Source organism: Hemitrygon akajei, chromosome 7 (genome assembly GCF_048418815.1).
Source record: "Hemitrygon akajei chromosome 7, sHemAka1.3, whole genome shotgun sequence".
NCBI lineage: Eukaryota > Metazoa > Chordata > Chondrichthyes > Myliobatiformes > Dasyatidae > Hemitrygon > Hemitrygon akajei.
The window spans coordinates 54,668,008-54,688,592 of record NC_133130.1 but is presented as its reverse complement, the minus strand read 5'-3'; the positions used below and the strand labels follow the sequence as shown (position 1 = coordinate 54,688,592).

General features: G+C 43.2%; 1 protein-coding gene across 2 annotated transcripts in view; it reads right to left on the bottom strand.

Moving 5' to 3' along the window:
* Positions 1 to 105: 105 nt before the first annotated feature.
* The window catches only part of marc1 (mitochondrial amidoxime reducing component 1), a 47,828-nt gene continuing 27,348 nt past the window's right edge, over positions 106 to 20,585 (bottom strand). The window contains exons 6-8 of one of the 2 annotated variants that reach the window (XM_073050908.1): positions 19,070 to 19,141; positions 18,787 to 18,860; positions 106 to 8,648 (exon numbers count right to left, since the gene is read on the bottom strand). In XM_073050908.1, the coding sequence (XP_072907009.1) occupies positions 8,560 to 8,648; positions 18,787 to 18,860; positions 19,070 to 19,141 (235 nt within the window). In that variant the 3' untranslated portion in view covers positions 106 to 8,559. The remainder of the gene's footprint in view (positions 8,649 to 18,786; positions 18,861 to 19,069; positions 19,142 to 20,585) is intronic. The other variant, XM_073050910.1, reaches the window with a different exon arrangement.

Here is a 20,585-nt window from a genome sequence, read left to right as displayed (position 1 = left end):
AACTTTGGTTTTTATTTCTCATATAGCATAAAAACACAACCTAATTCTTTTCAAATCTATTACATTTAAAGTATTTAAAAATAGAAACCAGACACATCAGCAACATTTTTATTTGAAACTAGAAATTTAATAAAGGCTTGTGGAGAAATGTACTAGGAACCAAGCAGTGTCACAAGAAACTAGATGTACATGTACAGTTATAGAATAAATGGTATTTACTAATGAGGGTAGATTATAGATAATAAAAAGCATCATCTTACTATTATTCAGTGTCCTCTACAGTGTTTTAAAACTTGACATCTGAAAAACTGCTTGTTTTTACTAAAAATATTACAATCTGCAGATTGCTTTTGCAGATAATGCTATCTTTCTTGTCAGAAAACTTTGCTTTTCATGTCTTCATTGTTATTATATTAATATTAATAGCTTTAACATAATTCTCAAAATCAACAGCAAATACCATTCAAAACAGATTTACAATTGCAGCCTTTCACATCCATTGCAAAACATCCCAAAGCACTTTTCATCAATTAAAGGCTTTTAAAGTATGGTTACTGTTGTAATGTAGGAAACATGAAAGCTTATTTGCAGACACCATGCTCCAACAAGTCATTTAGGCCAAATAATCTGTTTTAATAATGCTGAGTACTGTAAATAATTTCTCTTCTCTATTTCAAATTAAAATAATGGGATTTTTTATGTGCAGATGATAAAGCAGACATAGCCTCAGTTTAATATTTCATCAGTCAGACAGCACCTCCTTCAGTACAGCACTTCCTGTGCACTCCTCTGGCAAATCAGCATAGTTATTTTGTGTTCAGTTCTCTGGAGTGAGACCTGAACACATAACCTTCAACCTCAGAGGTGACAGTGCTACTAACTGAGCCACAGATGGAACTAATAGCTGTATGTCTTACAGAATAGTTAAACAATTTTTCATAGCATACAGTCCCACATCATGTCTAGCAATTACACATTGATTTACAGTAAGATAAAATTCAGTTATGAGTCACATCCAGCTGTACACTGCAATACTGTAATATTCTACAGTACAGCACAGCTATAATGGGACTTGATAAAGTATATCGCATTACATTGGAACATGCTAAGATAGGAGTATCTAGGTAACTTTATAGTATAATATAGAGCAATTCGGTCTGGCTATGCATCAATAAGAAAAATAAAATTAGATTAAGATGGGTTATATTTGTGTTTTATACTGTAATATGCTAAAGCTGAGATCCATGCAAGATCTCATAGCAATACTATATATAATGAAACTGTAGTCTTTGTAACATCCCTCAGAACAGTCCACACTAATCACGATGTTCCACTGCTTTCCGTTTCCATGTAAAACATAGAACACAGGAATAGGCTCCTTGACCCACAATGTTGTGCTAAACCAATTAAGTTAGTAATCAAAAGGCCAGCTAAACTAATCTCTTCTGCCTACACAGTGTCCATATCCTTCCATTTCCCTCATATTCATGTGCCTATCTGAACATCCCTTAAAAGTCTTTAATGTCTCTGCCTCTACCACCACCCCAAAGCAGTGCATTCCAGGCACCCACAACTCTGTGCTTTAAAAAAAAAACTTGCCCTTCACATCTCCTTTGGAATTGTCCCCTCTCAACTTAAATGCATGCCATCTTATATTAGACATTTCAGCCCTTGGAAAATGATATTGTCTGCCTACTCTAGCTCTCATAACCTTATAAACCTTTACCAGATCTCCCCTCAGCCTCTGTCACTCCAAAGAAAACAATCCAAGTTTGTCCAACCTTTCATTATAGTATATGCCTCTAATCCTGGTAAACCTCTTCAGCATCCTCTCCAAAGCCTTGACATCATGACCAGAACTATATGGAATACTCCAGATGTAGCCTAACTGGAGTTTTATAAAGCTACAATATAACTTCTTGACATTTGAACTCAATGCCATGACTAATAAGTCATGCCATATCCCTACTTAACCACTCTATCAACCTGTGTAGCCACTTTCAAGGGGCTATGAACTTGGACCCCAAGATCCCTCTACTCTTCAACATTGTTAAGAATCTTGCCCTTAACAGTGTACTGTCTCTTTCACTTGGCCTACCAAGGTGCAACACTTCACATTTAGCTGAGTTAAGCTCCATCTGCCTTTTCTCTATCCATACCTGCAACTGATCTATATCCTATTGTCTTCATTGCCAGTCTTCTATGCTATCCACAATTTCTCAATTTAAAAGTACCACACGAGATTTGAAAATATTTTATCCATATGATTATAAAGGTATGATAGGGGTTCAAAACCCTCAAAGTTAATAATTTATGTTGTCCTGTTTATATTGTAGTTAAATTGTAGTTATACTGCAAAGCAAAATGACAAATAGAAATTCTGTGATTGACTAGACCTCGTTGAGCGTTTGTATTTCGCATGGACCTAGTGCTGAAGGAATGAGACGTCTATGAAGTTTGATTACATAAAATAATTTTAGGATTGTAGAAGTAACTAGTTAACAGATTAACAAATGAAAAAAGAAAATGTCATAACAAAATTTCCCTCAATTTTTGCCTGCAGTGTTCTGTGCTCATCCCGCCTGGATTCCAATCTATCAGCTTTAAGGGACAGAAAAGCATAAGCTGGATGCACTTACATTGTTTTAAATATATACATTAATTGGATGACTGTCTCATGTGGGATTGGGATGCAATTTGTGCAGAATGTCAAATTATTTAATTTTACAATGACTGATAATTAGTCAAAGATGCAATTTTATTTAACAATTTGCAAATCCTTTTAAAACAAGTTTTCACATTGGCCAGACAGAACTAATATGGACCTTGTCTTTTCAGTGATGTTACCCTACAGGACCTAAGGTTTCCACATTTTTACTTGGACCAAGTAGAAATTGGTCCTCTTAAAGATCAGAATGGTAATCAATGTGTGGAGCCGATGAGATGGGCGAGTTCTTCAACGGATTTTTTTTCATTGTACTTACTGGGGAGACGGACACCAAGCCTTCAGATATGAGGCAATGCAACAACAAGGTCATGATAGATAGATAGATAGATAGATAGATACTTTATTCATCCCCATGGGGAAATTCAACTTTTTTTCCAATGTCCCATACACTTGTTGTAGCAAAACTAATTACATACAATACTTAACTCAGTAAAAAATATGATATGCATCTAAATCACTATCTCAAAAAGCATTAATAATAGCTTTTAAAAAGTTCTTAAGTCCTGGCGGTAGAATTGTAAAGCCTAATGGCATTGGGGAGTATTGACCTCTTCATCCTGTCGGAGGAGCATTGCATCGATAGTAACCCGTCGCTGAAACTGCTTCTCTGTCTCTGGATGGTGCTATGTAGAGGATGTTCAGAGTTATCCATAATTGACCGTAGCCTACTCAGCGCCCTTCGCTCAGCTACCGATGTTAAACTCTCCAGTACTTTGCCCACGACAGAGCCCGCCTTCCTTACCAGCTTATTAAGACGTGAGGCGTCCCTCTTCTTAATGCTTCCTCCCCAACACGCCACCACAAAGAAGAGGGCGCTCTCCACAACTGACCTATAGAACATCTTCAGCATCTCACTAGACATTGAATGACGCCAACCTTCTAAGGAAGTACAGTCGACTCTGTGCCTTCCTGCACAAGGCATCTGTGTTGGCAGTCCAGTCTAGCTTCTCGTCTAACTGTACTCCCAGATACTTGTAGGTCTTAACCTGCTCCACACATTCTCCATTAATGATCACTGGCTCCATATGAGGCCTAGATCTCCTATACAGACCCCTATACAGATTACAGCGGTGGAGGTGTTTGCTGTCTTGAAGCAAGTTGGTGGATAAATCCCCAGGGCCTGACAACGTGTTCCCTTGGGCCCTATGTGAGGCTAGTACAAAAATTACCAGGGTCCTAGCAGAGATACTTAAAATAGATACTTCGCCACATGTGAGGCGCCAGAGGACTGGAGGAAAGCTAACACTGTTCTGTTGTTTAAGAAAGGCTCTAGGAGTAAGCCAGGAATTTAAAGGCCAGTGAGCCTGACATCAGTAGCGGGAAAGTTATTGGAAGGTATTCTAAGAGACTAGATATATAAGTATTTGGATGGACAGAGATGGATTAGGGATAGTCAACATGGCTTTGCGCATGGTAAGTAATGCCCAACCAATCTTATAGAGTTCTTCAAGGAAGTTACCAGGAAAGCTGATGAAGGCAAGGCAGTGGATATTGTCTACATGGACTTTAGCAAGGCCTATGACATGATCCTGCATGGGAGGATGGTCAAGAAAGTTCAGTCCTTTGAATTCAAGATGAGGTAGTAAATTGGATCAGACACTGGCTTCGCGGAAGAAGCCTGAGAGTGTTGTAGATGATTGCCTCTCTGACTGAAGGCCTGTGGCTAGAGGTGTGCCACAGGGATTGGTGCTGGGTCCATTTTTGTTTGTCATCTATATTATTATCTGGATGATAATGTGGTAAACAGGATCAGCAAATCTGTGAGTGACACCAAGATTGGGAATGTACTGGACAGTGAGGAAGATTTTGGAAGTTCGCAGTGGGATCTAGACCAGCTGGAAAAATGGGTTAAATAATGGCAGATGGAACTTAATACAGACTAGTGTGAGGTGTTGTACTTTGTACAGTCAAGGTCTTACACAGTGAGTACTGAAGAGTGTAATAGAATAGAGGGACCTGGGAATACAGAGTCATAAATTCATTGCAAGTGGCACCACATATAGATAGGGTTGTAAAGAAAGCTTTTAGCTCATTGGCCTTCAAAAATCTATTGTCTGGGTTCAATTGTTGGGATGTTGCATTGAAATTGTACAAGACATTGACAAGACTTAATTTGGAGTATTGTGTTCAATTTTGGTCACCTACCAACAGGAAAGATGTAATTAAGATTGAAAGAGTGCAGAAAAAATTTGCAAGAATGTTGCCAAAACCTGAGGACCTGAGTTATAGGGAAAAGTTGAATAGGTTAATACTTTATTCCCTAGAACATAGAAGATTGAGGGGAGATTTGTTAGAAGTATATAAAATTATTGTCTTATTCACTCATGTGGTGGTGAGAGAATGGAACGAGCTGCCACCACAAGTAATGCATGAGGGGTTGATTCAATGTTTAAGAGAAATTTGGATATGTAGATGGAAGGGATGGGTATGGAAGGCTAAGATCAGGGTGCAGATCGATGGGGCTAGGCAGATTAATAGCTCAGGCTAACAGGCCTGTTCCTGTGTTGCAGTGTTCTATGACTCTATGACAATAATTGCACAGAAACAGACCAGGATAACTTGTGCTGTAATGTATCTTCAGGTCTTTCCTGAAGCAGACCACAGCTGGACACTAAAGAATAATAGATTAGATACGATAGTGGGTACATCTGCTTTCCCTTCACTCAAGACTGTGATAAAATCCAGAAAAGAAGATGACTCCTCAGTGTGAACTGTTTGAGCAGTTTAAACCCTGTTGTTCATGACCTTTATGAGAAAGTGCTACTCAGTGGAGTTTCCCTCATAATGGTCACAAGAACAGCCGCAGTAAAGATGACTTCCAGCTTAAAAAATGTGTAAAAGGAAATTCTTCCAGACTAAACAACCTACTTGAACAGATACAGAAGATCATAAGACAAGTCAATTCTATAGTCCTAATTGTAATTGTGGAAAATTTTATTCTGCTTGGCAGAGACTGGAACATAACGGGTTATAATGTGTTCAGAGATTATTAAAGAATTCCATGTGTATTTCTTAAAATGATAAATAAGGGAACCTGCAAGTGAAAAACAATATTCAACTGGATCCGATGTAGTGAATTGGGAATAATAAGAGAAGTTAAATTTGGAATCCTTTGAGGTTTGTGGTCATAAAGTTGTTAGATATTAAAATGGTCTTTGGCAACAGTGCCAAGCAGTGAAGAATTAAAAGGCACATATTTTACAAGCCATCTGATTTTACTTTTAGTTCTTTGTCTGCAGCAATCAAAGACCAATTTCACCCAAGGACCTGTTCTGAGGACAGAACAGAACAGTTAAAAAAAACACAATTAAGATTTGTGAAGAGCACAGTCTGAAGGGATGCAATGCTCCAGGAACAAGACAGAAAGAACTTCAAAAACAGAGGAATGTAATGAAAATAATAAAAAGCACAGAGAGACCATGTGAGGAACACAGCAGTAAATGACACAATCCCATTAAAAATTCCTGAGGTTACACAGCATGGAACTGATCTGGGGAATTTGGTAAGAAGAACATTAATAAAATCAGTAAATGTCACATTGGGCAAGAAAAACAAATAAACCATTGCTACCTATAGCAACATCACTTAAGTGATTTTGAAGTTACATCTTTCCTTAGTGTATCAGGAGCAAAGGGGAAATGTGAGCTTTTTTAATGGATGGTAGAGTTTTGATAGAACCAGTAGATTTAAAAATGGATTCATGAATTTCTTTAGGAATGGGGATTCGTGTCTAAGCTTCCATAATCAAGTTTAGAACTTGAAAGGTTACGCTCAAAGCAGCAAGGTGTTCACAAACTAAACATGATATTTTTTCCAAAACTATTAATTAACCAGAGCAGTATGTTACTAAACACCGAACACAAATAACAGCACTGTCCTAAGCTGTTTAACTACGTAACAACTTCTTCAAAGAAAATATCTGTATCATGAAGTTCCCAAATTTATTTCTGCTATTGCATTGTACTATAAAATTTAAATGCAATTCTAAAACCATGCATTGATTCAATCCTACCTTTCTCTCCAAATTACAAAATATACAAAATGATTTACAAGCTTTGGAATTAGGACCAAGAGCACACTCATCCTAGAAGGAATTAATAGCAGAGGTACAGGAGAGTGAAAAACCGAGGAGCTTATGCAATTTCAATTTTAAAAATGTGGTTTATTTCCCAATTAACCACTTCCATGAGTTGTTTGTCTAGTCCTGAGTACAGTCAGTGAGTACATCCAACATTGACTCTCGGGAAAAATAAATTACTGAAATTAACTGACCGCTGGAATCACTGAATGGCAGTTTAAAAATACAATATCCATTAGGGAAAATAGATGGAGCAAAGAATCTATGTAAACCACCTGCAGCAGCAGACATGGACTCTCTGTGAAAATCATTAGAAGTTCAGGTTTCTTCATGCAATAAAGGAGCATCTTTAGGTAAGAAATTCAGCAAAAGGGCTCTACTGTCCTAAATATCATTACATTGGCTATTTTCACTTCTTCTTTTAAAATTATGGAAACATTACTCCATCATACTACCAAAATCATTCTCAGCTGTTCTGGATTCTGGCACATAAGCAGGCAACACAAAGTGTTGGAAAAACAATTTATTTTTACCATGATAGGAAGTGGAGTTGATATTGACTGAGATCAGTCATTGACCTAATAAGTTCAGGAGACAGTGGCTAGATTGGTTACTTCACTTTAATGTGCTTGGTCAATTCTTTAAGCCAGTTCCCCAAACGGATCTTTAACACCTTGTGTTCCATTTGCAATAAACACTCTTATAGTAACTACAATGTTTTGTGCTCTTTCTTCCAAGGTAGAGTACATCGCACCAAAGCTACTATACAGCCTTTACCAACTATTTCAAAATTCAGATGGTTAAAGGTGGTCTAAAAGTTGTTCTGAGCCTTATGTTGAGCCGGTGCTCAAAGATGGTGAGGGAATGAGTCAGAAGGAAGCAAAACATGTTTTGCCATATACAACATATTGGGCATTGGGAGGGGTCTGTCATTGAAAGAGGCAGGGAAGTGGAGTAGTGGATAAACAGGACAGACTTTAAGTGTTAGGGGGTTGATTGTGATCAGTTAGCGAGAGTATACTCAAGGTGTTCAGTTAGCGGAGCTGATGATGGTACGTTTGGGGAATGCGTGGGGTTGGTATGAAATTTAGCTGCTGCGAGGGATGCCAGAGTGAGTAAAATGAATCAACCTACAGCTGGATGTCGGGGGTCATGGATCGTTCAAGGCTGGCCATGCATAAAGAGACCTCTCCATTCTGGTGGACTCTGCTTCGGTCTGAACAACCTCCGCTCTCTGCAGCTCACACACCCGCAAGCAGATTTCATCCAATGTCAGAACATGACTGGCACGTCCATTGAAACCACTACATCCAATGAATAAACAAGTATCACATTGTGAGTATCTGATTCCACTTTGGGATTAGTTTTTGATTAAATCTCTTTCTGAAACACACAATAAAAGTTCTAATATCCAAAATAATTTCTACTAAATTATTTTCATGAAAAATATACCAACAATATGCATTGACATTTTACAAGGCAGATTTAAATACTTCATGCCAATAGAGCTTTATAACATGTTTCATATAATTCGATCCTCAATTTTTTTTTTAAAAGAAGAAGCCTTACCTGTCAAGTAAGGCAGATTGCAGCTGAAAAATCTGGTTTTAAGCCTTCAGTTTATGAATCTTACAAACTAGTGTTACCAAAAGGAAATACATTAAACATGTAATAATTTTACAAGCGATACAACAGTCTTTCAATCTGCACTCCTACTTTTCAACAATCATATACACAGGGTCGCCGACTCGAATCACTCCTGCTTTGTCAATTCCATAGTGCGAGCCAAAAATGGGCTGGGACTTGTAAATATGTTTCTCAGCTGGGTCACACTGGCGATATCTGGGGGGGAGAAATACAATGAGTTGCTGACATGGACAAAAAACAAATCGTGCCATGTTAAAACAAAGAATAACTTAAAATTCACATTTAGACGGAGGCAAAATTCATCAAGGCTCAATCAGAGTAAACAGAGGAGGCCCTCTGAGCATCTGTCACAAGAACTGATTTATAAAACTTTTGTTCCAAGAACAATAATGAAGGTATAAAGCCCTTCCCGAATTGTGGAACCTACCTCAAAGTGAACTAACTGCAACTAATGAAGACAACAAACTTCTGAAAAATTATTTATTCCTATTAATCATGGTTCTATTTACTTGTAAGAGGAGAAATCACTTAAGCTACATAAATGCTCATTTTACTTTGTGAAACATTTAAGTCATACTCCTTAATCATGTCTCTGGACCATTTTAGCTTGATAATTATTCTCTCAAGTCACATCCCTTAGTGCACTGTGGTTCACTGCTCCAGTGCAGAGATGCAGATAGTCTGGTTTGAGGGATCTGCTGCAGACACAGATGAGACTGACTTCTCAGACTGAATGGATAGACACTCAGCCTGAATGTAAAAAAAGGTCCAACTTGGCAACTACAGGTCCCTTACAGGTAGATATTAAATAATTTATAATAAGGAGTAGTTAAATGGGCCGGCTGGTGGTGTAGTTGCATCAGCACTGGACTTCAAGACAGATGGTCCTGAGTTCAAACCCAGCTGGGTCCCAACCTGGGCAGCAGCAGTATCTGTGCGGAAGAAAGGCCTGGCCATCTACTTCCGTATCTTGCCATGAAAACCCAGTGGACCCTATGGTCCATGAGGTCATAAAGAGTTGGAGTAGCCTTAATGACCGAACAACACAACAATTAAATGACAGAGAAGTTAAATAAATAATTTATGTCCTATCATCAGGGAAGACACAAATAACTGTCAGAAACTTTAGAGAACCAAGGATCCAGCAAGAGTAAGGAACTGAAGGAATTAAATATCTGTCAAAAATAGCACTAAATGATATTGGTGAATCTGATAAATCCCAAAGAGCTGTTGATCTTGATCCCAAAGAGGTAGCTTTAGGGATAATGAAAGCTCGAGTTACCATCTTTCAAGGTTCTACAAATTCTGGAATGGTTACTAGGGCACTAGAAGGTAGCAAATGTTACCCCACTAGTTAAGAAAAAGGAAGAAATAGAGAATATCAAACTGAGGGCTAGAATCCATACTCATGGACATGACAGCAGGACACCTTATTTGTAAGTTTATAAGGAAGCAAGTTTGATTGACTATGAGGTCATCCACTTTGGAGTGCAAATAAAACAGTGCATTTGTTAAAATACAGAGAAATGGATGAATGCTTAAAGGAACGGAGGTGAGCTTATACAATGAAACCAATCTACAGGTACAAGAAGCTATTAGGAAGGTAACCGGCAAGGTACGGAACCAACCTCCCCTCCATGGACCCTGTCTATACTTGTCACAGCCTCGGTAAAGCAGGCAACAAAATCAAAGACCACATCCACCCTGTGCATTCTCTCTTCCCCACTGCGAAGATACAAAGGCCTGGAAGCACATAACAGTAGGATCAAGGGCAGCTTCTGTCCACTGTTGAAAGATCATTAAACAGTCTCCTATTATGATAAAATGGACTCTTAATATCACCACCTACCTTGTTGTGGTCTTTCATCTCATTGTCTACCTACACTGCACTTTTTTGGTAACTTTTGAACTATAATTTGTTATTTTTTTCCTTTATACTACTTCAATGCACTGTTGTAATGAAGAGATCTGCACGTATGGCATGCAAGACAGTTTTTCACTGCTCCTCAATACACGTGACAACAATTAACTAATTTACAAGTTAGCAAGTGAACTGGTGAACCACTCCTCTTTCTCATGCAAGCCCCAGGGAGTTGAGAGGAAGAGCAAAACCTTCTGAAGTAATTGGTGCTTTGTAGTTAAAGTCAGATATTTTGGGATTTGCAATGTATTCATTTTTACAGTTTCCAGAGGGCCTTATTCATTAGTCATAGGTTTCTTTTTTCATCTAACAATGCAATACTTCAGTTGTGCTGTAGATGGCAGGCTAATACCATTGTCACAGCAACAAGGTATTTCTGTTTGTTGCATTACACAGACATAGATAACAATGTAGGGATGTGCTACACACAGTGCTGAAATAACGACACGCAGTCGGTAAGTCGTTTCGAGACTAGTTTATTCAAACTTCGCGGAGCTGGCATTTAATCCCTAGCGCCCGCCCTCTCCGGGCGGAAATGACATCAGAAGTGCATTACCAAAGTCTCCCCCCGCGCGCTGGCTATTTGTGAGCCGGTTCGCCTGCGCAGAAAGTGGGTCGCCACATAATTCCCCCCCCTCACCCCCCCAGAACCGGCGATACACCCCCCAGTGTTCACAGTCTGGATCAGCCTCTGTTTGGGAGGTCTGCCTCTGCACCGAGGTGCCTGAACCTCGACCGGCTGTGCCAAGTCCACATGGGCTGGTTTGAGTCGGTCCACCGTGAAGACCTCCTCTCTCCCCAATGTCCAGAACGTACGTGGACCCATTGTTGTTGATCACCTTGAATGGCCCCTCGTATGGCCGCTGTAACGGTGCCCGGTGTCCACCCCTTCGTACAAACACAAACTTACAGTCCTGCAGGTCTTTGGGTACATGGGTCGGGTCCGTCCGTGCTGTGAAGTCGGTACGGGGGCCAGGTTGCCGAGCCTTTCGCGTAGCCTGTCCAAGACTGCTGCAGGTTCTTCCTCTTGCCCCCTTGGGGCTGGTATGAACTCTCCCGGGACGGCCAGGGGCACGCCGTACACCAACTCGGCCGATGAGGCGTGCAGATCCTCTTTGGGCGCTGTGCGAATTCCAAGCAGGACCCAGGGAAGCTCGTCCACTCAGTTAGGTCCTCTCAGACGGGCCATGAGAGCCGACTTCAAGTGACAGTGGAAGCATTCCACCAGTCCGTTCGACTGTGGGTGGTAGGCAGTAGTGTGGTGTAGCTGTGTTCCCAACAGGCTGGCCACAGCTGACCACAGGCTGGAGGTGAACTGGGCGCCTCTGTCGGAGGTAATGTGGGCCAGTACCCCGAAGCGAGATACCCAGGTTGCGATCAGTGCTCGGGCGCAGGAATCGGCAGATGTGTCGGTGAGCGGGACCGCCTCTGGCCACCTTGTGAACCGGTCTACCATAGTTAGGAGGTACTGCGCTCCTCGGGACACTGGTAGGTGGCCCACGATATCCACATGAATGTGGTCGAACCTCCGGTGGGTGGGTTTGAACTGCTGCGGCGGGGCTTTAGTGTGCCGCTGCACCTTGGCTGTTCGGCACTGCGCGCATGTTCTGGCCCATTCACTGACCTGCTTGCGAAGTCCGTGCCACGCAAACTTGCTGGAGACCAGCCGGACGGTTGTCCCGATAGATGGGTGCGCCAAACCGTGTATGGAGTCGAAAACTCGCCGGGACGATGGGGCGAGGTTGGCCGGTAGCCACGTCGCACAGGAGGTTCCTCTCACCTGGGCCTACGAGAAAGTCCTATAGCTGGGCATCTCATCATCTGCCTGCTGTGCCTCCGCCAGTGCTGCATAGTCAACCCCCAGGGACAGGGCCTGGACAGCTGGTCTGGAGAGTGTGTCCGCCACGACGTTGTCCTTTCCCGAGACATGCTGGATGTCCGTCGTGTACTCGGAGATGCAGGACAGAAGTCGCTGCTGGCGAGCCAACCAGGGATTGGACACCTTCGTGAACGCGAAGGTCAATGGTTTGTGGTCCGTGAACGCGGCGAACGGCCTGCCTTCTAAGAAGTACCTGAAATGCTGGATTGCCAGATACAGTGCCAACAGCTCCCAGTCGAAAGCACTGTACTTGAGTTTGGGTGGTCGTAGGTGCTTGCTGAAGAATGCCAGGGGTTGCCAGCGCCCCTCGATGAGCTGCTCCAGCACCCCACCGACTGCTGTGTCAGATGCATCCACTGTGAGGGCGATCAGAACGTCCGTTCTGGGGTGCACCAGCATTGCGGCATCTGCCAAGGCTTCCTTGGCTTTAACGAAAGCGGCCCCGGCCTCCTCGTCCCAAGTAATGTCCTTGCCTTTACCCGACATCAGGGTGTACAAAGGGGGCATGATACGGGCTGCTGAGGGGAGGAAACGGTGGTAGAAGTTCACCATACCAACGAACTCCAGCAAGCCTTTGACCGGTTTGGGCCGGGCAAAGTGGCGAATCGCATCTACCTTGGCGGGCAGAGGTGTTGCCCCGTCTTTGGTAATCCTGTGGCCCAGGAAGTCGATGGTATCGAGACCGAACTGACATTTGGCCGGATTGATCATGAGGCCGAAATCACTCAGGCCAGAGTAGAGCTGGTGGAGGTGGGACAGATGCTCCTGCCGACAACTGCTGGCTATAAGGATGTCGTCCAAATAGATGAACGCAAAGTCCAGGTCGTGTCGCACCGCATCCATTAGCCGCTGAAACGTCTGTGCGGAATTCTTCAGGCCGAAAGGGATTCGGAGGAACTCAAACAGGCCGAACGGGGTGATGAGTGCTGTTTTGGGGATGGCTTCAGGGTGCACCAGGATTTGATGGTATCCCTGGACAAGGTCTACTTTGGAAAAGATTCTTGCCCCGTGCAGGTTTGCTGCAAAGTCCTGTATGTGCGTCACGGGGTAGCGGTCTGGAGTGGTAGCCTCGTTCAGCCTGCGGTAGTCGCCGCATGGTCTCCAACCCCCGGCTGCTTTGGGCACCATGTGAAGGGGGGAGGCCCATGGGCTGTTGGACCTCCGTACGATCCCCAATTCCTCCAACCTCTTGAACTCCTCCTTCGCCAGGCGGAGCTTTTCCGGGGGAAGCCTTCGTGCACAGGCATGGAGGGGTAGTCCCTTGGTTAGGATGTGGTGCTGAACCCCGTGTCTGGGCATGGCTGCTGTGAACTGCGGTGCCAGAATCGATGGAAAGTCTGCCAGGATTCTGGTGAATTCGTTGTCCGACAGCGTGATGGAGTCCAGGTGTGGGGCCGGCAACTTGGCTTCACCCAGGGAGAACGTCTGGAAAGTCTCGGCATGTACCAGTCTTTTCCCTTGCAAGTCGACCAGCAGGCTGTGAGCTCACCAGGTCTGCCCCCAGGAGTGGTTGGGCCACGGCTGCCAGCGTGAAGTCCCATGTGAATCGGCTGGTGCCGAACTGCAGCTGCACTGTGTGGGTGCCGTAGGTCTGTATCGTGCTGCCGTTTGCGGCCCTCGGGGTGGGTCCTGGCTTCCCGTTGCGGGTGTCATACCCCGTCGGGGGCAAGACACTGATCTCCACTCCGGTGTCGACCAAGAAGTGGCGTCCCGATTGTTTGTCCCAGATGTACAAGAGGCTGTCCTGGTGGCCAGCCACCATAGTCATTAGCGGCAGCTGGCCCTGGTCCTGGCCCTTGCAGGGCGGGCCACAACCCGGGACTTTTGTGCCCCATTGCTGGTGGTAGAAACACCACTGTTCACTGGCCTCCTCTCTCCTGCCTCTGTGTTGTGTACGCCCCCCCTGCCGGGCCTGGTCTGGTCCGCTGTTGGGCACTTGGCCTGGTAATCTGACCGACGGACGCCACGCTCTCCCTCTTGGCTTTCCACAGCACGTCTGCCTGGGCCGCCACCTTCCGGGGGTCGCTGAAATCTGCGTCGGCCAGCAGCAGATGTATGTCCTCAGGCAGTCGCTCTAGGAACGCTTGCTCGAACATGAGGCAGGGCTTGTGTCCGTCAGCCAAGGACAGCATCTTGTTCATCAATGCTGACGGCAGTCTGTCTCCCAAACCGTCCAGGTGAAGCAGGCGGGCACCTCGCTCACGCCATGAGAGGCCAAAGGTCTCAATGAGCAGCACTTTGAATGCTTCATATTTGCCTTCTTCCGGGGGCGACTGTATGAAATCTGCAACCTGGGCGGCCGTCTCCTGGTCAAGGGCGCTCACCACGTGGTAGTAATGCGTGGAATCAGAGGATATCTGCCGAATCTGGAACTGGGCTTCTGCTTGGCTAAACCACACGCGTGGTCGCAGCGTCCAGAAAGTCGGCAGTTTTAGCGAAACTGCGTGAACAGATGAAGAGTCGGTCATCTTTGGTCCAAATCCCGTTTGGACAGTCAGGGTCACCAATGTAGCGATGTGCTACACACAGCGCTGAAATAACGACACGCAGTCGGTAAGTCGTTTCGAGACTAGTTTATTTAAACTTCGCGGCGCTGGCATTTAATCCCTAGCGCCCGCCCTCTCCGGGCGGAAATGACATCAGAGGTGCATTACCAAAGTCTCCCCCCGCGCGCTGGCTATTTGTGAGCCGGTTCACCTGTGCAGAAATTGGGTCACCACAGTATCACTTACATATAGGTAACAATTAAATGCCTAGGAAGTACACTGTGATCTGTTTGGTACTAACAATTGGAAGGATATAGCACTGAAATTCAAATGGCCATTTGATCCACCTTACTTTCCCAAGGTTCTCCAGCGTAACTTCAAAGATCCATAATTACTAGAACTATTGTGGTTTTTCTTGTCTGCACCCTTTACAGGATCAAGAGAGTTTCCTAATTAACAGTGTTATAGGGATAATTGAAACTATACAGTTTGCATAATTTCAAGAAAATACACCACCACAACCTTCTCATGGATGTTGGCCTAACAACCAACAAATGTCAAAGTTCATGGTAAATTCACTATGAAAGCACGTATGGGTCACTATATACTACCCAGATTCATTGTCTTGCAACCATTCACAGTAAATAGAAAGAAACACAATAGAATCAATGAAAGGTCACACATGATAGAGGATCAAATAGCTAACAAGCAAAAGACAGCAAACTAAAAATACAAAAACATTAATAATGAATAAATCAGCAATAAATACTGAGAACACAAGCTGTAGAGTACTTAGTTTTGGAATCAGTTCGTGAGGGATGATTTATGTTATTCCCTCTGGTTCAAGTGCCTGGTGGTTGAGGGGTAATAATGTTCCTGAACCTGATGGTGTGGTACCTCCTTCTTGAGAGCAGCAGTGGGAAGAGAGCATGGCCTGCACGGTAGGGGTCCTTTATGACTTGATGCTGCTTTCCAACGACAGTACTTTTTGTTGATGTACTCAGTGGTGGGGAGAGCTTTACCCATGATGGACTGGACTATATCCGCTACTTTCTGTAGTGTCTTCCACTCAAGGGCATTGGTGTTTCCATACCAGACAGTATGCTCTCTGCCCTGCAGCTATAGCAATTCGCTGAAGTATTAGATGTCATGCCGAATCATCGCAAATTTCTTAGGCAGTAGAGGTGCTGCTGTGCCTTCTTCGTAATGGCAGTTACTTGCTGGCGAGCCGTACAGGCATTCAATGCCAGTAGGCAGGGCTCAGGGCTGCCTATCACCGTGGTGATTGCACATCATTGTTCAGGACTGGCAGCAGCTACTCCATTGTAATAGAATGTCCAGATCCTCTAATCATCTTGCTCTTGAGTGTGAGGGAAACAGCTACCTCCACTCCCACTCAATAGGTGCACTTAATGTCAGAGACATGTATACAATATACACCCTGAAATTCTTTTTCTTTGCAAACATCCATGAAAACAGAGGAGTACCCCAAAGAATGAATGACAGTTAAATGTAGAACCCCAAACACCCCCCCACCAAGCTCCCACCTCCCACACACAAGCAGTAGCAAGACAACCACCCTCCCACCAGCTAAAAAGCATTGGCACCCTCCACTGAGCACTCAAGCGTGCAGCAAAGCATCAATAAAAACACAGACTTGCAGTCCCCCAAAGACTACCGTTCACCCGGTAATTCGACATACCACAGGTTTTTTCTCTCTCTCTCCCCCTCCCGCTCTCCCCCCCCCCCCCATAAGAGAAAAAGTGGTGTCCCCATTTCACAGCGAGAAGGGACACTCCCCTCCTTAACTGGATGCATGTCTCTCCCACCCCAGAAACTTCTCACCGGTGCTGAGTAGAGTGGTGTTGCTGGCTGATGACTCAATCTGCTCAGTCGTGGTGACAGCAAGCCACTCTTCCTGATAGACACTGAGGTCTCCTGCCAGCGTACTTGCTGAGCCTCTGCTGCTCTTAGTACTTCTTCCAAAACAAAGATGGCAGCCAGTGCCAGAGGAAGTGCGACAGATCGGCCTGGAAAATCAGGGTCATGAATCTGAAGAGCAGAAGGGATACGAAGTCCCACTCAGTATCTTCCAGAGAAAGAAGGAAACGAAAGGCACTTCTTTCGTTGGAGTTTGTAAAATCACAATCTCCAGTGCAACCCTCTGTACTCCACCCTATCCTCTGCATGTTTAAACATGTCCATGACTCTGACACACCTTATAAGAACATGAATTTTCTTTCTACATTGTTCCCTTGTGAAGACATTCCTATACCTGCAGCAGACCATTGTTGCCACTTCCTCTTCTCACACAGGTCTGGCAGTTCTCCTTGTACTCATCCTGTGGATCGGAATCTGTGTTCTCCTTTAAATGTACGTAGGAGCTTTCTCCCCTCCGTAGTGTGGCTGCCTCTGCGGTGGTTTGGGGGGGGGGGGGGGCGTCAAGACCTGGCACACTTTTCTGACTGCATTTACTATTGGACTCTGAGTCTGATCTCTTTCTGGGTATTCTGGACTAATTTCTAACCCAGAACTCTTGCTTCAATTCACTGAAGAGGGGTGGGGGCACTTGGAGCTGTGCCAGTGTGCCCATAGTGAAAATCTCAAGAGTTGTGTTGAGTGATGCTAATCAAAAACTCTGCAAGTGCCATTTAAGCACCCTTTTCTGAGTGCAAACCACTTAAACTTGATTCTTCACATTTGCAGTTTTATCCAATTTTACAATGCTTTATGAAGGACTGGATATTGTATTGGAACCAACACAACATTAATTGATGCAATCCAATTTAAGCCAATAGAGTAAAGCAATAGCAAGTTGTTGAAGCAGTAAAGCCTAATACATTAATTGGGTCACATCGGGACCTGTGCATTTTGGCCCAATGAAGCAGCTGCCCCAAAGCAGCGAGCCAAAGTTTCAAGGAAATAGTTAAAAAGGTATAGAAAAGACAAACTGCCAATTAACAAAGTGACAAATTATGTATTTAAATAAAGCACAGAACAAATTAGAACACTATCAGTACTATAAAACTGTGTTAATTCCTGATAGTTATCGAAGGAGGAATTTATTCACTGTACTCTGCCCTGTTCTTTTGACTGTAAATTAACAAAATCAGCGCAGAAACCTAGTGTCAATAATGGACAGCCTTTATACAATGCTTTCGACGAACGCATGCTCCAAATCTTAATTTTCATTGTATCATTTAAGATGATTGTCAATACTTTCAAATTCTTCAGGAGTTCATAACTTGAAGTAGTGGAGTCATTTCATTTTCACTCCCAACTGTTTCTGGCATCTCCAAGCTGGAATGCTTGAAACCACAGTGAGAAAAACAGTTCTGAATTGTCCTACTGCTTATTCCTTGTCATCTATCAGTGACAAAAATCACTGATCTGTTAACACAACCACACATGACTGATGCTATTTAACAACAGTTCACTTTAAGCACAGAGTCGTGTCTAGCGACCACACAAGTGCACACCTGACACTAGTTAGAAACTGTTTGGCAAGTCTCCTGCCCCAATTAAGTGGCATTGTGTCCCAAATAAATGAAGGGAATCTTAGTTAATTTCCTGATTAGTTTTTAATTCTTTAAAAGTTATCCCAATTAACCCAAATTCCCCAATTAACCAATTAACCCAATTACCGGAAACCACTGTAATTATGTTAACCCTAACAGTGTCAACAGAATTTGTTAATTTGCCTATACTTCAACATTTACAAATATAAATCCCATTAGCATCACCAGTTACCAAGTGCGTGTCAAATATCCCAACAGAAGTAGGTAATACTTCTGGATCAATGGTCTGACTCTTCCATGCTGCATAACACTGCAGTTTTACACAATGCCCACACTGCTGGCAAGGAGCTATGAGCTCAGCACCACATGTCGCTAGCAGCAAAAATAATTCCTGTGTGATACCCGTATCAAGAAAAGGTGACACTATTGCACCTTTTCACTCAATACCAAAACAGATGGCATGTTAAACACACCCTGAGAGCAACCTAATGGTTTCATATCGATGGAGAACAAAAAGGTTTCACAGTACATGTCCAGCTGAAATATGAACTGTTGTAAGATGTAGAGATAACTCCAAAGATGTTTGCACACTTGCTGGGTTGTCTGGAAAACAAAACAAAACTGAAATTTTGATTTGCCCAAATGTTTTGGCCAAATATTGGACTTACTGAACCGAGCTCTAAAGGTAACTAAGAACAGCTGACTCAGAACCAACCACATAATCAGCCACAACTGTCAATTACCCAATGGGACATCAGAGAGCTTTGCACTTCATTTCATCAGTGATTGTATTAGCTTATTTTTACATATACCTCTTGAGAGTCTCGAGTGGTTCTTTCCTGTTTATAATTCCTGTATCTGGATCCACTGTTGTGAAAATACACCTAAAGAGAAAATATTTAAAAAACATTAAAGCATGAAATATTTTAGTGATGTCGAGAGGTAAGTGCAATGACAAAGTGTACTGTTGAAGTTATCACTACTCAGTCCTTGTGGTAGCAAGGACCCACCTTCAGACAAAAGATACCTGCTATCACATTGTGTGACAAGCGCACAGCCTACAGTGTGTTAATGAGTCAGATTCAATATCAAGCAGGGTTTCCTTCCACAGTGTCAGGTCCATTTTAGAAGAATGTCATTTACCAAATTTTCCTGCAAGTTTTACATATGGCTTTAAGTTTTAAATGCATTGCAGTTCTTTCATTGAGGTATTGGATCAAAATCCTGAAAGTGCTCTGAAAAAGCGGTAAATACCTTCACCACAATTCCTGCAATGACTCGAAGCTACCTTTTCAAGGGTATTAAAGTTGAGCAATAAACATCAACCTTTTCTGCTATACATGCCATAAGCAAAGGGAACAATTTTTACTGCTTGTGGCTTTCAGTATGTTGATGGTAAATTTAACAGTGGTGATGCATTGAATGTCAAGCTGAAGGAGTTAAATTGTTCAAAAGTCAAAGTCAAATTAAATTTATTATCAAAGAACATCCTCCAAGAGGACCATAAACTTATCATTGGGTTTGGAGGCTTGTGCGCCTCAATGACCTGGAGAGCTATATTGGCTGGAGTCAGGGCTTTATGCTTTGGCTCTTGGTAGGGTCACCCCTTGCCAAACAGGTCAAAGGGTAGAGGCCAGACTAAGGGTTGTCCACTGGTCCTCAGGGTTCCAGGGTTCAGCTCAGGGCTAACAACTCTGACTGGTAAAACAAAACTGCTGCAGAAACAGCAAAAAAGAATCCTTCTACATCGGAGTGTGATGGTATTCCCGAGTCTCAACCCAGGACTTAAGATGATTGACAGTAGATGGAGGACCTTCATTGCTTCCCTAAATGCCAGTGGTGTAATGGGCAGTAGGTAGACCAAAGAACGTTTATGCCACCATATACTACCTTGAGATTCATTTTCTTTCAGGCATTTACAGGAAAATAAAGAAATACAATCAAATTTATGAAAAAAGCTATAAATAAAGCTGATGAACAACCAACGTGCAAAAGCAGACAAATTGTACAAATAATTTAAAAAATAAATAAATGCTACTGAGAACATGAGTTGTAGAGTCCTTGAAATTGAGTCTTTCAAAACTTATTTGTGCAGATCATCATGGCCTGGGTGTATGACGGTGTATGGTTTTGGCTATTATATGTATTTTGAACCTGGCTAATTTAACATACCACAGCAGTGAGTGGATGTCGTGTGGCAAAAGAGTCACCTCTTCACTTCCCAAAGCCTTCCAGCCACCTGGAAGGCACATCGGGAGTCCCTCTACTTGCCTGAAAGACTGCAGTAACAACTTAAATAATCAGTAAGTTTTACAGCATTCAGGACAA